The sequence below is a fragment of the Macrobrachium nipponense genome, chromosome 2 (assembly GCF_015104395.2).
Source record: "Macrobrachium nipponense isolate FS-2020 chromosome 2, ASM1510439v2, whole genome shotgun sequence".
NCBI lineage: Eukaryota > Metazoa > Arthropoda > Malacostraca > Decapoda > Palaemonidae > Macrobrachium > Macrobrachium nipponense.
The window spans coordinates 90,306,002-90,326,638 of NC_087201.1; the positions used below are offsets into that span (position 1 = coordinate 90,306,002).

The 20,637-nt window shown below is 35.2% G+C and overlaps 1 protein-coding gene across 15 annotated transcripts in view; it reads left to right on the top strand.

The window, feature by feature from the left end:
* LOC135220771 (uncharacterized) overlaps positions 1-20,637 on the top strand; it is a 657,141-nt gene that overhangs the window by 607,859 nt on the left and 28,645 nt on the right. For 12 of the 15 annotated variants that reach the window (XM_064258238.1, XM_064258239.1, XM_064258237.1 and 9 more), the window contains 6 exons: positions 2,475-2,625; positions 10,212-10,407; positions 12,626-12,745; positions 13,208-13,375; positions 14,556-14,590; positions 18,883-18,972. In XM_064258238.1, coding sequence (XP_064114308.1) covers positions 2,475-2,625; positions 10,212-10,407; positions 12,626-12,745; positions 13,208-13,375; positions 14,556-14,590; positions 18,883-18,972 — 760 coding nt within the window. The remainder of the gene's footprint in view (positions 1-2,474; positions 2,626-10,211; positions 10,408-12,625; positions 12,746-13,207; positions 13,376-14,555; positions 14,591-18,882; positions 18,973-20,637) is intronic. The other 3 variants (XM_064258227.1, XM_064258228.1, XM_064258229.1) reach the window with 3 other exon arrangements.

A 20,637-nucleotide genomic window follows, 5' to 3' on the forward strand; every position in this document is an offset into this window, starting at 1 on the left:
GAGTTAAAGGGGCCGGCTGGCTAATGCCATTTTTTAAGGACAGGACTTTGACATTCATACCACTTAATAAGGTGACTAGGGGACATCTCCGAACTGCATATGATTTTCAACTCTGACCTTCGGTTTTGTGATGCCAGGGCGATTTATCCCGAAAATAACCATTTTTCAAATTCTATCTCCCCCATTGATACTTGATATTAAGACCTGGGATTACTACCATATATAGACCTGATGTAGACCTCCCATCAAATGAAGAGTTTTTTCGTAAGTCCTTTTTTTTTTTTCCGTTTTTTTTTTTTTTTTTTTTTTGCTAGATATGAATTTTTTCATTATGGTAAAAAAATGAACCTTATAAATCAGAAAAAAAAAGCTGAACAATTGGAAAAACAAAAAAAAAAAGGCTTCATTTGAATGTTCTATAATGTCTTTCTTAGTTATATACCAAATTTCAATACTATAGCTTTAAAACTAAGGGAGAAGATAGAATTTGAAGGTCAGTAAGTATTCTTTAGAGATACATGTGTTTAAAGTTTTTCTTTGTACTTTCACAAAGAAAATGTTAATAAATCATGATTATTATGAATGTTTATTTCTTTTTGGGTATTAATAAACCAGAACTATTATTTATCATAATTTAATCATAAGTGAAGAGCCCTTTGCTCATAGATCATAGCCTGAGCCACTGACAGAGCATGAATAGTCGCGCCTAGCCGCCTCTCTCTCTCTCTCTCTCTCTCTCTCTCTCTCTCGTCTCCTCTCTCTCTCTCTCTCTCTCTCTCTCGTCTCTCTCTCTCTCTCTCTCTCTCTCTCTCTCTCTCTCTCTCTCTCTCTCTCCTTCACTAACTCGGCTATTAGAGCAAATTTTCTTTTCTGTATGTTAACGAGACATTTTCTTTGTCTTTTCCTCTTTGGTATGATGAAATAATTGCCGAAACAAAGATAAACAAACGTAAAAGCAAGAGAATGTCAGATGTGAAACTTGAACATATAGTAATCCCTTTTTACAAAGACAGTGTTAATAAATCATGATTATCATGAATTTCATATTCCTTTTTATGTATTAATAAACCAAAACTATGTTATTTATCATAAATGAAGATCCCTTTGCTCAAAGACCATAGCCTGAGCCACTGCGTGATGTGTGCGTCAGGGAAGACGCATCCCTCCCTCTCTCTCTTCACTAACTAGGCTAATATCGCGGATATTATGATATTCTGAACTCATATTAGAGCAAATTTTCTTCTTCTGTATGTTAGCGAGTTGTTTTGCTCGTCTTTTCCTCTTTGGCATGATGAAATTCTTGACATAACAAAGATAAGTAGACGTAAAAGCAAGAGAATGTTAGAGATGAAGCTCGGATGTGTACGTTATCATGTTTCTACTAGTACTGAAGGGTGGTAAGCTGGGAACCTTCCCTTCTGTGACTCTTGGAATCTCTACAAATGCCATTGCTCACAATTTCTTAGACAATAATTATCAAAATTTACGATAACAGAAGAAATATTGCATTTTCTTGTACGGATCAATGTTTTTAGCTTATTGAGTAATGTTTACTATTTACCCTGTAACTATGAAAGTAAGAGGAATTTTGACAAAATTTTTCGTATACGCATTATCCATTGCCATACAATGGTCCTTGTATTTTATCATGACTGCATTTTTTTTGCCCTATAACTCCATATACAAGGTAATTTGTCATTATGTATATGACGTGTTTTTAAGTCAAAATATGAATTTAATATGTGTCGTGAAATAAAGCAATTTTTTCGTCAACAGATTGCATCATTGTGGGCATGTTTATTGTGTAAAAATATTACGTGATTCCGTTCGCCATTTTCACTTCATTTCATCATAGTGCAAACTTTACCGTTACGTTACTTATCTTTTATCGGCGTGAAAACAACAGTAAAATGTGTTCTTTCAAGACCTGAGATTTTGATTAAAATTATTTTCTCTCGATATTATCTACGGCTGTGTTTGATGGCATAAGTTTACTGGAGTTAATATATCCTTGTTGCTGATACATGATAATAGTCATTAGTAGCTCGAAAAGTGAGCTGCGTGTGTGGAGAGGCCGGAGCTGGGAAAAAAAACTGTTGTACGTTCAGCTGGACACCACTCTTTCTTACTCACTTCGCTTCCCAGTCATTTTAGTTGTGGGTGGTCCTAAAGTCAATCAGTCGTAACTTGTGTAGGTCGTAAGTTGACAACTAGCTGTATAGGGGTACCGGCCTGCCTCCTTAAGTACAAGATTCATGTTTGGTTGGTGAGAATTATTTTTTATCAGGCTTTTATTTTTATTTGGATGTAGTATTTTGAAAAACAGAATAAACCTATTGCTTAGATTTGCATTAGAATACCTGTGAGTGACATTTATCCCCTTAAGCGTTGATGGACACCATGATAAAAATCAAGCACGCACAAGGTTGCTGAAGTTTAAGCTGAAATTTTTAATAGGCCTTCATTTCTTTCAGATTTCCTGACGGGCGTTACAGTGTTAATCCAAGAGTGCCCCCACCTGGTCCTAATGGCAGTTTAGGTTTTATGGAATTCTCAGTAACCCTTAAGAGACAAGAAACCGGTTTTGGTTTCAGAATAGTTGGGGGTACTGAGGAAGGATCTCAGGTATGGTAACTGATACTTGTGTTACTACATACCATCTAAATGCAGAAATTAAGTTCATCATGTGGTTTTGTTTGTAATTTTTGTTGTCTTGTGTACTGTACCTTTAAATGCGTGAAGTAGAAAAATGCAGGTTTGAAATTAGGCAACCTTACAGTTATTTAACAGTAGCATAATGGAAAATTGCATCAGAAATAAAAACAAATTAGATTGTGTAAGCTTATGATGTACAAAACTTAAGGTGTAATCGTGAAATAAATGAATGTAGAAATGCTGTAGGTATCTATACAGGCAGCCCCCGGTTACCGACACAGGTTCCGTACCTTGGGCTTGCCGGTAACGTAAATCGTAGGTAAATGAAATTCCAATGTCGATTGGCGCCACAATCAACCTTAAGGTGCCCTAGACTGGTTAACGATGCCTTAGATAGTGTCACAGCCAGGTGTTTGGCCCTAATATGTGATAAAACTCTAATGAAAATGTGGAATTTCATTTGCCTAGAGAGAGAGAGAGTCACCTTTTTCCGAATGCTAATTTTTCTTCCATCTCTTTATTTATCATATCTTCTAGTTAAATAAGTTAAAAAAACAAGAGAATGATAAAAGTATCATTAGTAAAGTTATATTCGTTGTTTGAAGGCTACAACCATAAACAACTGAACAGCGACATTAAGTAGAAAAGGACTTTTATGTTTTTACATTATACCTTCATTTGCTGTGGAGAAAATATTGGCAAAGAAATATAGTAGTACTGCTAAATTTAAGCTGCAGTTGTAGCTGAAGCTGAGGAAACAAATGTTCACACTGCTAATGACTATACATAAATTGCCGTGCATCAGCAACATAGACGCAACTCTACTGCAAATAATAGTAGAGAAAAAAGTATTTTAATAAAAAAAATATTATACTGGCCATGAAAGAACACATTTTACTGTTGTTTTCATGCCAATAAAGGTAAATATGTAAATCTCGTATTAGTATGAAATAGGATGAAAATAGTGAATGTAATTGTTTTTTTTTTTACACAAAAACATGCTCCCGACACCATCTATTAAAGATAACCATTATTTAATCTAGTTCACAAGATACATTTAAGCAATATTTCAACTTGAAAGCACTTCATATAATGAAAAATAACCTTGTCCCATATAGGTAGTTTCTAGAGATCTATTTTTGCTAAGTAGAAGCAAGTTAATCGCTCTGAATTGAGTTGAAAAGGGCAAAATAAACCTGTCTGCCCTTAGCTGATTTTTCCAAACCAAAACATTGATTGCCTTTTTTGTAGTTTATAATACTACTATAGTGATATGAGACTACATACAGTGTTATTGGCTACAGTGAAGTATAGGCAGTTACCAGTTATTGGTGGACTTGGTTAATGGCAATCCAGTTTTATAGCGTTTGCCTAGCCACATACAATCGGTGATTTATGATGCCATAACGGGCTAAGTTTCAGTTATTGGTGCCTTAAGGTGCCAATAATAGAGTTATGGCACCATAACATAACTAGCAGAGGTGCCATTAATTGATTATCGGTGCTATTAACCGAAACTTGGCGCAATTTCACTTATCAGCACCCCGCGGAGGATAACTTTTTAAAAAAGCCAAGGAAAATATGCATATTCGTTATGTTTGTAATTTAAGATAGTTTCTCGGCACTTAGGCTAAGTACCGATAACCAAACAACAGCGCCATCTATTAACTAAGAAAATAACTAAATCTAGTTCACAACAAGACATATTCAAGTCATATTTCAACTTAAAAACACTTCATATAATGAAAAATAACCTTGTACCATATAGTTTCTAGAGATTTAATTTATGCTAAATAGAAGAGGTAAAATGGCTCTAAATTGAGTTAAATACAGTGAATAATTTTATCTCCACCCTTAGCTGATTTTTGCAAACCAAAACATAATTGGTTGTTTGTATTTTATAATACAACAGTAATATAAGAATACATACAGTACTATTATTGGATACAGCATAGTAAAGGATAATTTTTAAAAGACCCAAGGAAAGAGCATATTTGTGATGTTTGTATTTTATGAGGCAGTCTTGGCCCTTAGTCTAAACCACTGATAACCAGACAACAGGGCTACAAACCCTACAGAGGGTAAAGCCCAGTTATGAATATGTATATTGAACAAGCGCTGGAAAACCAAATTGCCGGTAACCGATACCAACCGTAGCCGGAGCCTGCTTGTACTGGTTTATGCAGAATAATTACTTTATAGAGAAGATGATTCATGCAACAATATATGTATGTGGGATGAATCGGTTTAGTACGAATTCAAATGACACTACACAATGAAACTAAGTGATGTATGGTACTAAAGGGAGTGTTTGCAGCTATTTTTTTTTTCAATTTTTTTTTTTTTTTTTTGTTTGTTTGTTTGTTTGTTTGTTTGTTTGTTCCCAAATTCCTCTATAGGGTCTACTCTTTCCATTTCTGATAATAAAACAGTAATATTGTCACTGAAAACATTTATAAAAAAGCATTTGTTCATATGCGGAACAAACTTCGGTCTTAACAATAGGATAAATCTTCTAATTACAGCTTGAAACAGTTAAAAAAGCAATACAAAAATTGTATATGCAAGGAATCTGTGGCATCAGGCATTTAAGGGATAGATGTGAGTGGTTATTGACCACGCGTGAACCGCCTTGGAGAGCTGATGTTCACTTTTGCTCTCCTCTCAAGGTGGTTTTTTTGGATAGCCTGTGATTCCTTCCTGCTTTTTTAATGTTTTTCAGTGATACTATGTATTCCTACAAGAAGTCGAAGCTGCTTCAGCGCATGTGTCTCAACCTTCCAAGATTCCCATGCTCACGATCCCAGCTTCCTCTTTGACTGAGCCCCCTACAACTTGCAACAGATGTCGTGCTAATTTTTGTAATGTTGCCAATCCATGCCTGGAGTGTCATTCCTGGCCTGTTATGCAGGGAAGGTTATTCACCCCCTCCTCAAGTGGATGCTTCTGCTTCCCCTTCTTCCAGACGTTTTCCTTCTTCATCCTCATCCATTGATGCCTTGTCTCCTTCCTTTTCTAACAGTGATTCGTCTTTTGAAGTATCAGGAGTCGCCCAGGGTGATATATTGCTTATGCTGCTCCTCTCTTTCGGCAGGAGAAGTCCCTTTGAGGACGGAGGAGGCAGCACTTTCTTGTTCCTTTGTTTCAGAGACTGATTCGCACAAGATGGCATCTGTGTGGGCCTCCTTTGCCCTACAAGGGGTCCCCTCCTTGGAAGGCCTGTTGCTTTGTTTCATGTCTGCATGCCTTCCAGCTATGGCTCCCCCAGCAGTCCTTCCTCCTCCCAGCTTCCATTACCTTGGGTCACATGTGCTGCCACCTAGCGAGACTCCATCTGTAACTCTGCCTCATTCTGGGTCTCCCTTTATCTTGCCATCAGTGAGGCCATCAACTCAGTCCGAGAGTCCAACACATGCCGTGATGTTACTCCCAACATCATCTCTGCCCATCACATCCAGCTAATTCCATGACGTTATTCCAGATGGTTGCCAATTCATCGTAGGTGTTCTTGTAGGCTATGGTAGACAAACTAGACTCTGCTTGCCAAAAGTGGTATTGTGGTATCTCTAAGAGAAAACATCGTAGATCACCATCTTCGAGGTATTTCTAAGAGGAAAAGTCATAAATCACCATCTTCAGGATCTCTAAGAGGAAACATCGTAGATCACTATCTTCTTCATCATCTCCTATGCCTTTGTCCTCCCCTCCTTGCTCTTGAGTTAGACAGTTGAGGATTGAGGACTTTGTTGCTTCGCCTTCTGGGAGCGGGAGAGATGTGTCGTCTCCTTCCCCACACAGATGAATCTCCTCTTCACGTGTGGACATGATTCTCTCTTTTATGTTCATGTGCCTGTAAAGGATAATCTTCCCCCTTCTCTTCAGAAGCCTCTTACTGGTTCATTTTCTCTCAACGTGTTCTAGTTCGTCGTAAAGATGACAAGGCTCCGATTAGGAAGTCAGTGGTAGTCCCTCTGGTTGGTGATCCAGTTGCTTTGAGACCTTCAAGATGTTCTTCTCCTCTTAGTAAGTTGCATTCACATAGTAAGTCTAGAGCTTTCTCGCATGTTGATCACCCCCACGGATGGGTTTCAAGTGGCAGCCTTGAGGTTGTGGACGGTTGTGGTTGTGAGGCTGTCGACAAATGTGCTTTTACATCTCCATGAAGGTGTGAGAGAATGTCTTTCACCAATTTCCAGGAAGCCTAGGTGTTTCTATTTTCTTTCTCCTAGGAGCTAGAAGGTCCCAAGTTCGTTGCTTGCCTTCCAGCATCAGGGATCATGATTCATCTAAGCAAGGAGTTCATGCTTTTCCTTCTAGATGGTCTCACGTACATGGTTCATCGTCACATGGCCGTGTACGTGATTCTTCACACAGCCGTGTGTGTAATTCGTCACATGGCTGAGTACATGATTTTCCTTTGTCACAAGAGGACACAAGTTCATGGTCCTTCGTTTGCGGATGTAGTCCTTCAATGGGAAGAGATGACGTTCATCCTTCAAAGAGGAGCTCTCCAGTGACCAGTGGAAGTGATAGGGATGTCTCTTGGCCGTCTACTTCAGGACTTCAAGCTTTGATGCAGGATCCAGAGGGGGGAAGAATCAGGAGATTTCTTTCTTCTTACAGGGAGGTTACTGATCTCATTCGTGAGTTCAATAATCTTTCCAAGAGGACTCGGACTCCGTCTTTTATGATCCCTACAGGCATACAGGCCTTGCTTGTCCCAAAGAAGGATGTGAGGACTTTATTTGAGCTACAATTTTCTAGGCATGCTCATTCAGTTTTGCAGTATGTTAATTCTTTGGTCTCAGGACGGGAGAATTCTCTTCTTCCAACAGGTCATTGAAGCTTCTTTCCCCACCTCTCCTTCGGCATAAGAAGTTTTACTCTACTAGTCTGGTTCAGCTGATGAGTAAGCAAGTTAATTAAAATGTAATTCATCTGAAACCTGGCTTGACCCTGGATCAGGTTAGGGCTGAGGGCCCTTTGTTGACTTTTCAAGAGACTTTTACCTTGGAGTCTGCTGCCTCTGCTGCCTTTCAGACTGTCTCGTGGCTGGACTTGTGGGTGTTGGCAGTAGCTAGGACAACATTGTCCCATTCTGCAATAGGTTCTGTCGGCTCTCCTGCTTTCATCAGATTGCTTCATTCTGGTGTGAAGGCCATCTCTTACCTACGGCATCTGAACGTTAATTTGTGTGCTAACGTGCTCCACATTAGAAGGGACGCAGCCCTTTCTAAAGTGGCTCATTCTCTATATTCGGATTCCTTGTTGTCTCTCCAGAATGGAGACCTTCTAGAGTCCCAGCATATGAACAAATGACAAATATTTAATCAATTTGTATTTTTCATAGCTAACAAACCAGAGGTTCTTAACGGTGGCTGCCCACCTCTAGCCACCCCTCTAGTAATCCTGGTCTGGTAAAAAGACTGAATGCATCATGGGGTTCATGCGTAACTGATGCCCACGCTCCACCTTTTCTATGCCTTAGATACCAGATGCCATAGATTTCTTGCATATATAATCTTTGATTGTTTTTTAACTGATTTTCAGCTGACACCAGAAGATTTATCCTATTGTTAAGACCTCAGGTTTGTTAGCTATGAAAAATACAAATTTATAAAAAAAATTTGTCATATTTCATGACCACATATATGCCCCAAAGTTTTGCGGTTCGCAAAAATTTAGGTATGATGGCTTCAGAAGCTATCATACAGTATGGTAAGTACAGTACAGTATTTGTATGTTGCTAACAAATATAATAATTAGTCAAACACAGCATGAAAACATTCTTGAACTTAGTGATTGATTTCTAATACATTCTGTATATGTATCACAATACTGTAGTGTAAAAAATACCATACAAAACTTGGCTCTTCATGAAAAATTAAGCCTGTTTTAGTTTTCAGTTGATTCCCAAGCATTTAAATATTCAGTGGTAAGGTGTTTATATATCCCTTATTTATTAACCAATTTTCACCATTTAAAAACCATTTTATTCAGAATTTAAAGCTGAAAAATGTATCAAAGTTTCTACATTTGCATGCATTATTTTATGATATTTTTTGGAAGCCTGCATTGCATGAGTGGTTGTAAAACCTTGTGCACTTGCCCTCACATGGTTATGAAATATATAAATGTTCTTTAATACAATGTTTCAACTTGAAATCCCAAATAAAATGAGACCAAAACCATCGAAATTGATACACAAGTAAGAGAATTATTGACGTTTATATTAACACGGTGCAATATAGGGCGAAAACATCCCCTTAAGTACTGCTCTCGGTAAAAGTGTAAACATTTAATCAAGGCCTGAAGACAGAGGCTGGAAACAAGGTGATTCTAAGGATGAGTTTTATGATGTATTCGGTATACGTAGTTAGGAATTAGTATATTGCAGTGGGTGTTTATTTTCTTTACAACTAGAGTATGGAAAGTTTAAGTCAACTAAAGAAGTTTATGTAGTCTTGTATTGTGTATGTTGCTTTTATGATGTTGCTGAATTATAAGGTTATTTTTGACAAGATGGATTAATTTTTTCAGAACACCTCTGTAATGAAACAAGCATCATAGTTAATATCTTAAAGGCATGCATTATATAGGTGCAGTTACTTTGTTTAGGGTCTTTTATCAAAGGCTTATCAAGAATTAATGAGGTCTGATATTTATGCCTGTAGTATGTCCATTTTCTTGAATGCCCCCACCTCCACAACTACTGAAGTCTTTTAGGAGTACTAGTCATGCACTTAATAAGATTAGTGTTCACAGAAAAGCACCAGTCAGTGACATGAAAATGTGTGTCAAGTCTGGTGGTTGGCCACCTGATTTCTTCTTCATTCTTATTCTTTGTTAGTGCTTCTTTTATTTCCAATGAGTGATTGTTACTATTTACTTGTGCTCTTCATGCAATAATACTTATTTTGTACAATTTCCATACCATTGTAGATTCAAACTACCTTACAGCATTATCAAACTGTTCTTTCTTAGTAACTCCTTGTTATTCTTCAAGGGAGCTTTATTAGAAATCTGAAATGCCCAGCTTTTTTCCTCATAAGTACACTAAATAGCACATTTAAACTTTATATTTTCTAATGATGTTGAGAATCAGATATAAGCAAGTAAATTGTGCTCTTCCAATTTTTGCAAGGTAAATTTGTGTGGGAAAGATTATTTTTGGGATACCATATAGATAATTACCTGACATTACAAAAGGTTAAATTATTATTAGAGGAATAATGTATAAGTAAATTTTAAGCCTAAATAATTGTATATACAACAATTATTACTAGTGTATTTTAGTGACTTTCTTTGGCAATTTTTATGATTTGTCTCTTTCCCTGAATATAATTACAGTATTGATTTTTTATTTCCTTGCCTTTTCATTTCTTATTAGCATACTTTCCATTATTTTGGTTCAGATATTGTATTATTTCACTTATACTATTTTTCTTCGTATACGTTACTAAAAGCTTTTTTATTTCTTTCTTTTTGGCGGATGTGTCAAATGTCAAATTGTACCTAGGAGAAATTTATCCTGACAAGAATTTTTTAATTGACAGGTATCAATAGGCCACATTGTTCCTGGGGGAGCTGCTGATCAAGATGGAAGTGTAGCTTCTGGAGATCAAATAGTTGGGGTAGATGGGGAGATGGTGGTAGGATCCAGCCATCATCGTGTTGTTCAGTTGATGTCAGCTGCAGCAACACAGGGCCGTGTCACACTGACTCTCAGAAGGATGATGTCAACTTCAACTGGTATGTAACTTCCAGGTTAAGTTCTTTAGTATCCATTTAATAGAAAGTAAAATGTAACTTACAGATTGAGATCTTTAGTACACATTTCTTTAGAAAGTGATGCTGCCTTTTGTCATCTTGATAAAGTCATGGGTTGAAACCATATGTGAATGGAAACTGTCACAATTATTATGTGGGTATTTCTGTGTGACATGCAAATTTTGATTCTTATGATTATTTTTATGGCTTGCTACAATATGGAATTCTTATTTCACTTCCATCATCTAGCTTCTCCAAAAGCAGGGTACTCAGTAGTTAGTAAGTAAAAAACAACTTGAAATAAAATATTTTAGTTAGAGCATGAAGGTAGAATGCTTTATTATTTTAAAGTAGAATTTTTGTAAGATTAGCAAGATCGCAAATAAATAGAAAATATGATTGAACTGTTATATGTATTAGGAATCTTATCAAGAGCAGTTTTTAGCAGTTGCGTGTACGTATACTGAAACATTTTGATTAGTTAGATGAATTTATTATCTTAATTATATTCATACTGACAAAGTATTGCCTTGGTATTATCTATCATGGCTTTGATGTATAATCTTTTTTTCATGATCTCGATACTTACTATGCTAAGCTGGTTGTAAACTATACCAATGAAAGATGGACTTTTCATGTAGTGTGTGACCATAAGGATTCAGATCAGCTTTCTTTACAGTGACCTTACACTAAAACTCTTGCAGATACCCAGAACCCAGAACTTGAGCCTTGTTTTAGATGTGGTGGGAAGAAATGACATTGTGCTATTAAACCATGATTCTCTATTACAGGCCTTGTGTGGGAATTTATAGATCTCACAAGTAATCTTCACATTGTTGACAATATTTAATATACACACTCTACAAATGGATGAACAGATTTGAAGGTCATGCAAATCATTACTAATTTGAAGTATGGGTTTCAACAATATAATTTACTTTGAACTGTAGCTCCAAATGGGAAAATTATGACTAAGCCTTTTGCTACCCCGTACACTGGCACTCTTCATTTGGATGACAAGAGCATTGCCCAGTGAAGCTGAACAGACTGTTTTAGAACTTCAGGTTGTTCATATGCAGAACAAACCTTCAGTTTTAACAACAGGATAATCTTCTAGTGCCAGCTGTAAACCATGTTAAAACAATCAAAGATTGTAAAGCAAGGAATCTGTGGCATCTGGCAACCCATACATATACAATGAGGAAGCTGGTCACTGACCAAGTTTGGGTTCTCACTACATACAGGCAGTCCCCGGTTATTGCGGGGGTCGCAAGGGGCTCCGTTCTTAGTGGAGTGCCAATGAGCAAAAACTGCCATTAACCAAACCTTGGTGATTTATGACGCCATAACTCTATTATTGGCACTAGAACTCAGCCCGTTATGGGGCCATAAAACCAGATCGCCAATAACAGAGTCCGCCGATAACTGTGGACTGCCTGTAATGCCGCTGTACTTGGGATAGAACTCAGTTTCTCCCACTTTCCATTGGAATTTACATCATGCCCTCTAACCACCAGTTTGGAATGAATGTAAATCGGGTGTATAAAATACAGATCATTCCTTTTACTGTATACCTCCTTTCATATTCTCATTCTTCCATCTTACTTTCCACCCTCTCCTGACAATTGATTCATAGTGCAGCTGTGTGGTTTTCTTATTGTGACACCTTTCAGCCTTTTTTATGTTAATTTCTCTTTCAGCACTGAGTGATCTCATAGGTCCCAGCACTTAGTCTTTGGTCTACATTCTATATTCAATTCAGTTCAACCAACAGTCCCATTTTTAAGTGATGACTAGAACAAATAGATTTATGCATATCTTAACAATTTTCATGTGGTACACAACCACAAGGATTTTACAGGATATAATCCAGGTACACTAGGTATTTTTAGAAATAACAGAAAGGTAATAGCTACCTCCTAGGTTGTAGATGTTATAAAGTCAAATGAAAATGGTAATTGAGGTTCAGAAGTCAGTCTGCAGCCTTTTAATTAGGTCATCATGAATTGAATACAGCATTGGTAATTTGTATGAGTAGTCAGTAAATGAGAACATTTTCATATAAGACCAGGTATTTTAGACAGCACTTCATCACTTCACCATTCAGTATTTGGTTGAACTATTCAACAATAGTAATAAGTATAAGCATGGTTTTGAAAGCATCTCATTGTTATTGAATCATGATTTTTGTTATTTCCAGAACTTCATAACAGATCACTTGAAATGCAGTATCCATATGATGTTGAAGTGACAAGAAGAGAAAATGAAGGTTTTGGTTTTGTTATCATATCGTCTGTTACAAAATCTGGCTCCACTATAGGTAAGTGTTTTTAAATTTACAAGTCTTTGATTAATTTGTCATTTTTTAACAACTTGTTTTGTGTGTTATATGAATTGCAGATCAACAAAAAATGACAAAATCTAAGTACTACATAATTCTCATATTTGATGATGATTAAAATTGATTTTTTTGATGCTTTATTAATTTCAAAAGTAGCTTACTGTGCTTCTATTAAAAATTGTTTAGCTTTTTTTTCATAAGTACTGTATCTAAATTTCACTTAAACTGCATGTCCTAGAAGCTAAATTTTAATTTTAATAGTATTAAAAGCTTATGTTCCTCTAAGCAAAACCATGATAAATACAATGAGTTGTGTATTGGTTATAGCAATAAAGTATGTAATGATAATATTTACATCTTGTGCCAGTTAGATGTTATAAACTTCAATGGTTTATTTTGGCATGTAGAGAAAGGAAGGTCTCATTGCTGTTCATTTTGTAGGTCGGATTATTGAGGGAAGTCCAGCAGAGAGATGTGGGCGACTCCATGTTGGAGATCGCATCTTAAGTGTGAATGGTGTTGATATTAAAACACTTCATCATGGCCATATAGTCAATCTTATCAAAGAATCAGGTTACTCAGTCACATTAACCATTGGGCCTCCAAGAGGTAAGTTTGTAAACAGACAAACATTTTATTCTGACTGCTCTGCAGGGGTGGCAAGTAAGATGAAAACCTAAATAATTTATCCAAGAATAGCTTAGTAACTTGTGGAGTAGGAATTGAATGGAAGACATTTAACTTCACTCACAACAATAAATATATGTCATAGAATGTCATTCTCACCAATATTGTTTCTGCTTGAAACATGACTGACTAGACTCCATTTATAATTTTCCAAAATCTAATGGATCTTGGGGAACTTTGATAAATAGTATAGTCTATGGTAAATGAAGCTAACTGGTGTAGACCAAGGCTAGCCTGCATTCAACCAATTTAATACTCTTACTCTGTGCTGTTAACCCTATACTATACACAGACGAAGGTTGTAATTGTATAATGCTTCAATACATCAAATTAGTCTTTAGATGGCAATGTAGAATACAATATAAAATCTAAGTGTAACCAAAATAAAATTATCTTGGTAATGAGGTATTCACTGAAAATAAAGACTGCCTCTATAACTTTTTAGTAATAGTACATATTTTAATAATTCAGATGTTATCATCAGTTTCAATTTTTCCATATACTAACAAGTTTAAAACCAAATCAGCATAACTATATTTTTTGTTAATACCTTTTCAAGAATTAGTAATAAACCTAAATTCTGATAAATCTTAATGGGGTTCAGAGATAGCATAAAAGGTACATTTTACTCGGAAGGTACTACTTTGTAGTACAAAATTTCACCTTTTAATCATTGTTAATGAACAACAACAGTACTGAAGTTGAGGCTAGGTTAGCATAGGCTAACTTAGCCTTGTAGATTCGTAAAATTATGTTCACCAGAAATGTAGTAGTGCTAAAATAATTTTCAGTAAAGGTGTAATGACATACACTAAACCTTTACAAAATTTGCCTTTGTAAGATTTGTGATTCATAAATGGTGGCAAATTCTTGTTGCATAGTTCTCAAGGTATCTTTTCGAAAGCCTGATATAAACCAATATTAAAATGTTTTATTCACCAGAGTATACAGTCTCAACATTGTTTTTAGTCTTTGTACTCTTTAAATAAAGAGAAAGTAGAGCATGTTTTTTTGTTCTGTAAGTAATTGTGTTGTGAATAGCACAATGTTTATTTCAGCATTTGAATTTAGTAATTTTCTCATTTCCCATCAAATTTTTCAGATGACACTTCAAGTACCACATCAAACTCTCAGCGGGTAAGTAATACAAAAGTATTATTTTTGCATGAGGAGGTTTGGTGCATTTAATTCTTTGAGGACTTGTTGACAAAAAGATTTGCTCTCTTTGAACCACTTATCTTTTAAGGGCTGGATGAGCTTTTGCTAATAACTATGGGGTAGGTGGTTATATGGTTATGCTTAGCATGAGTAGTTAATAATTAACATTTTCACATACTTTCATGAATCATAATAAAGAGGCAGTGGAAAGAAAAGGCATTTTTAAAGAAATGCTAATAGTACAGGTTAAAGTGACTTTGACAGTATGGCTGACTTCTCTGGACAGATTAGAACTGAAAGGAAGTTTATTTAAGGTTATGGGCTCTTTGGAGGTTGGAACATTGAGTCATAAGGAGAGCACAGGTCACGAAGGGTTTAGTGAATGTGAGGTAGCACAGTACGCAGCTGCTCTTGCAGTGATGTATGGAACTTAAACTGGATATCTTCTGTTGGATAATGTATTCCAATAATGTTGTGTACCATCCACACTGGTCTTGGGAATAAATTATCATCTTAAAAATACACAAACTAGGCTTAGTAAACTAGTCCCATCAATAAAATTGGAATTTGCTTGAAAATATTTAAGAGAAATGTTTTGTGTACATTATGTACAAAATGGTGAAGGGGGAGATACATATACTACTGTAATTGAGGTTTTTAAGGTTTACAGTGAATCAGCTATTTTACTACATTTCAGTGGTATGAAATCTATAGTTTTGTACCAAAAGTACTTTATTATGAAAATTTTATTTACACTTATTGTCCTGTCAAGGTTTAGATAACATATTTTGCTGGAAAATAGTACCCTTGTGATGTTTGTAAGCAGTGAGCTATTTAATCAAATCTGAATTTTAAAAGCTTGAATGTTTTACATCAATTAAATATGATAGATTTGAATCCAAAATAAAATTATATTTAGTTGAAAAATGTTTGAATCAAATAATTTTGCTCTAAATTTAAATATAGAGGGAAAATTTGCTTTATAAGAATAAATCTTATTTACTTATGTTGTTCACTATGATTATTATTCAAGAAGTTTTAATGTTTGGAAATTTTCAAGAATATCCCTTTTATTATTGTCCTTGTAGTTTTAGTATAGTTCAGTTATCATAAAATACATTGCATATAGTGCTTAACATAATAATTTGTGGAATATTCAGTTCATCCTCTTGTGAAATGTTTGTGGTTTCAGCCATGAAGAATTACAATGATTGTGTAAAATAATTCTTATCCATGTTGCAACTGCGGGTGGTAAGAATTGGTTACTAATATATCAATCACATTGTAATATTAATTATTTTACATTAAATAGAGTTATATACAGGTTTGAGAAGCCATCTCTTAGTATTACAGTTTTCATCTTACAGACAAGAGAAAGAGATACTGATAATACTACATTAAGTGAAAACTTAATTATTTCCAGTTGATAACAGATGTCAGATTTTTATGGCTAACAGGGAGTTAACATACATTTTATGTTTGTTTTTATCATATAAGACCAGGAAGTAATCAGACTAGAATTTACAGAATACACACAATTATCTCAGTATATTTGAAGTAGAATCATTTTTTATTCTAACGGCAGACAGCTTCAAATTTGTGGTATTCAATTGTTAAAATTTGTTGTCATTTTTTTCCCACTCAGCAAGTTTTATTACATATAATGAAGTACATTTTTATATTTAAGGATATTTGATTAGTTAAGTGTATTATCTTAAGAGGTACAAGGTTATTAGGACATTACTTTACAATGTGTAACCCCCTTTTGAAAGTAACAGACATAATATACTTGAGATATTTCAAAAATTATCAATATGGACTTTTTTGATAAAGTCAATGTGCATTAGCTGCTCTGCTGTGTATTAGAAAAAATCAAGTTCAATTGAGATTTGTCAAGGCTTTAGTTATAGGAGTTGGTTTAAAGAAGTCATTTGTAGTAACCAATTACATAGTATAAATTTATTTGAGGGAACGTTGCTGTACGTTTATAGGCAAGCATAAAGCATTAGAAATGTAGGATTAGGTGGCATAATGTAAAATGTAAGTTGCCTATAGATTAAGTTTGGAATCCTGGATTTAAACTTTTATCATTTAAGGGGGCCGGCCGGAACCCTTATATATGGGGGTATAGGGCAAAAAATGCAAAGTCATGAAAAAATTCATGGAACTTCATATGGCAATTGAGAATACGTATACGAAATATTTCTTCAAAATTCCTCTTACTTTCGTAGTTACAGGGTAATTAGTAAACATAACTCAAATTAAAACATTCATCTGTACAAGAAAATGCAATATTTCTTCTGTTATCGTCAATTTTGATAATTACTGTCAAAGAAATTGTGAGAAATGGCATCTGTAGTGATTCCGTGAGTCGCAGAGGGGACTCGGGGAGTATCCCATGATTCAGTGTGAGCACATACTTCAAGTAGTCTACACGTTTGAATTTCTTCTCTGACATTAGCTTGCTTTTACATGTTTTTATCTGTTTCGGCAAGAATTTCATCATGCCAATGAGGAAAAGACAAGGAAAACATCTCGCTAACGTAAAGATGAAGAAAATTCGCTCTAATATGATTACAGAATATCATAATATATGCGATATTAGTGTAGTTAGTGAAGAGAGAGAGAGGGAGGGTTGCGTAGTGAGTAAACGCCCCCGTCTTGCCTGAAGCACACATCACACTGTCCCCCAGGCTACGATCTTTGGGCAAAGGGATCTTAATTTATGATAAATAACATAGTTTTGGTTTATTAATACCCAAAAAGGAATATGAAATTCATAATAATCATGATTTATTAACATTGTCTATAAAAAGAGAGTACAACTTTGAATTTCACCTCGTGACATTCTCTTGCATTTACGTTTGCTTATCTTTGTTTTGGCAAGAATTTCATCATGCCAAAACGGAAAATACTAGGAAAACATCTAGCTAACATACAGAAGAAGAAAATTTGCTGTAATAAGCCAAGTTAGTGAAGGAGAGAGAGAGGGAGTTGCCTAGGAAGGAGTGCCCCGTCTTGCCTGACGCAGTGCCCCAAGTTACGATATATGAGCAAAGGGATCATCATATATGATTAAATTATGATAAACAAAATAGTTTTGGTTTATTAATACACAAAAAAGAAATATACATTTATAATAATCATTATTTATTAACATTGTCGTTATGAAAATACGAAGAAAAACTTTGAATGCCCGTATCTCAAAACTATAGTTATTGACCTTCAAAATATCTTCTCACTTAGTTTTAAAGCTATAACATTGGAATTTGGTATATAACTCAGAAAGACATTATAGAACAATCAAATGAAGCCCTTTTTTCCAATTTTGTTTCGTCTTTTTTTATAAATTTTGTTTCCCTAATTTATAGGGTTTATTTTTTTACCATAATGAAAAATTCATATCTAGCAAAAAAAATTACTTTAAAAAAAAATACTCCTCATTCGATTGGAGGTCTACACCAGGTCTATATATGGTAGTAATCCCAGGTCTTAATATTAAATATCAAGGGAGTGATAGAATTTGAAAAATGGTTATTTTCGGGATAAATCGCCCTGGCGTCACAAAACCGATGGTCAGAGGCGAAAATCATATGCGGTTTGGAGATGTCCCAAGTCACCTTATTAAGTGGTATGAATATCAAAGTTCTGTCCTTAAAGAATGGCATTAGCCGGCCGGCCCCCTATGATAAGAATGATGTTTTTCTGTAATGAGTTAATGATAGGCCAAAGCATACATGAGGAAAATCAATACACCTTTATTTTAAATAGGCAGTACTAAAGGTACTTTGTATTCTTTCTTTTTATACAGACAGTACTAGTTACTTTGTATTCTTTATTTTATACAGACAGTACTAGTTACTTTGTATTCTTTATAGGGCTTGTAAATATTAAGTATAGGAAATGTAGGCAATTATTATGCCTGTACCTCTATAAGATATAAGTTACCTAGGCTATATATTTCATAGCAAGGACTAGCAGGAAGCAGTGGAGCACAAACATCTTTCTCAAAGCACAGTTTCGAGAGAGAAAATTTTTTTTCCGTATTTGCGTTAACTCATATTCTTAAATATCACTTGACATTTACAGGTTTAAGTGTTGAGGACCCCTATATTCTAATGTTTCATTGTATTTTGTTGAACAAATTCCCACTAACCATCGTCTCTTAGATTGAAACTGGACAAAGTTAAAAGCTCTCATGACAACTTAATTGTGACTGTTGACTGTTAGACTGTTGACCAGGCTGACAAACTGACTGGTTTTTTCCTCAGAGCTCTCAGGGATCCATGATACTGGCTCAGGCCACACCAGTCACAGCCCCTCAAGCTGCCCCGGGCATCCCAGCCCTCACCTCTACCCAGGTGGGTCATACCCGCTGCCTCCAACTTCCAGTACCCATTTTTCCCCCATCATTTTTTTGGTGATTTGGTGTAGTGGTTTGATTAGTAAACCTTATCTACTTTTGGGAGAAAGATGTAGGATTTATTCATGTGTTTGTGAAACCTAATCTAGATTTTCAGGATAAGCTATCCTTTTTCACCTAAACGTATAATGTAGAATGGGGATTCTGCTGACTTATGAGCAACATGTGTTTTAAGCATGCTGATATTATAACAAAGCATTTATTACGGTTTTGTGAAAGTATTCTATGATACAGTATTCTTTTCTGTGGCTGCTTCTGATGTTGAAGAATTTTAAAAATAACAAAAATGGTTATTGCTTGTAGCTTTTTGCAAATTACTAGCACAGTACTTGTTCTTACTGCTTACTCCTAGCTTTATGTATGTTGCATTTTTTGTACATAAGTGATTCATATTACTTTATTACTGAAAATAACCCTGATGATACTGTGATATTAATAAGAGGAAGAGCTTGAATCCAATATTCAAAGAGGGATAAGTAGTTGTAAGACCATAATAGTAAACACTGATATGTTGTAGGACAATAAGTTCAATGAAGAATTCCAGTCTGTAGGTGATATTTCTGAATTAAAGGACTGCTTACTTTACTTGGTATCCAATCATTTGCCTTCATCAAGAGATTTTATTTCCTTCCCTTTCAACAAGTTAGTTGTAGAAGTCAAGCTAGTTTATGCTATCACCCTTAAAAACACTATACCTATTTAAATACTAAATTTTCTTGTGTTCCTATTCAAATATAACCTTAATGTGCATACTCGAGAGGTGTAGGGAGGAGTGTCAAATGCTTTGTCATATAGTGGTTGCTCGAAGACATTTATTCAGAGCTTAGACACAATCCACCTTTGATCAACCTTAATATGACATAGCAACTATGTGATTAATTCTTTTGTAAAATTACAACACAGTATTTGGTCATTTATTTGCAAATGATCCGCTAAGATCAGACAACATGGTCACTAGGCAACAAATATAGTAACAAGGTCACAAGATGAATAAAGAGGCATAGAACCAAGAACATACGAAAGGGATATTGACATGGATAAAGAATTATGCAACATAGTGCAAGGTCTCCTGGGATGAGGTGAACATTGAGTCAATAGATGCCAACAAGTTTAAAGAAAGTTGAGGTCACATGTCCAACATTCACTTGAGCTTTACTAGTTGTTTGTGTTTGTTTTGGAATTTGGTATTCAGAGCTTAGACACTGTTTTTGGAACCTTATTTTATGGTACAGTCCATTACGTGTAATTACCAAAATTTATAGTTGTGGGTCAGATGATGCAAGTCCTGCTATAATTCACTTTATGTTCTATATATCAAAAATAGACTTCAATTTGATTATGCAGAAAGGACTGTAGTTCATTTCTTAAATATTTAATCTTAAAAGTATATGTGGGCATCCAGTAAACAAGTGTTATGTTTAATAATTGTAGTAGGTCATTTAACTTGCAAAGCAAGCTCTAAAGGAGAGTCTACTCTTTCAAGAAAAAAGCGAATATAAAGTTGCTCTAATGGGAATATGAACCTATGCTTTCATGAATAGAGTTTCTCGTGCGAGGTGTGCTTCAGCTGTCACTAACATTAACTAGAAAAACCAAATCAATC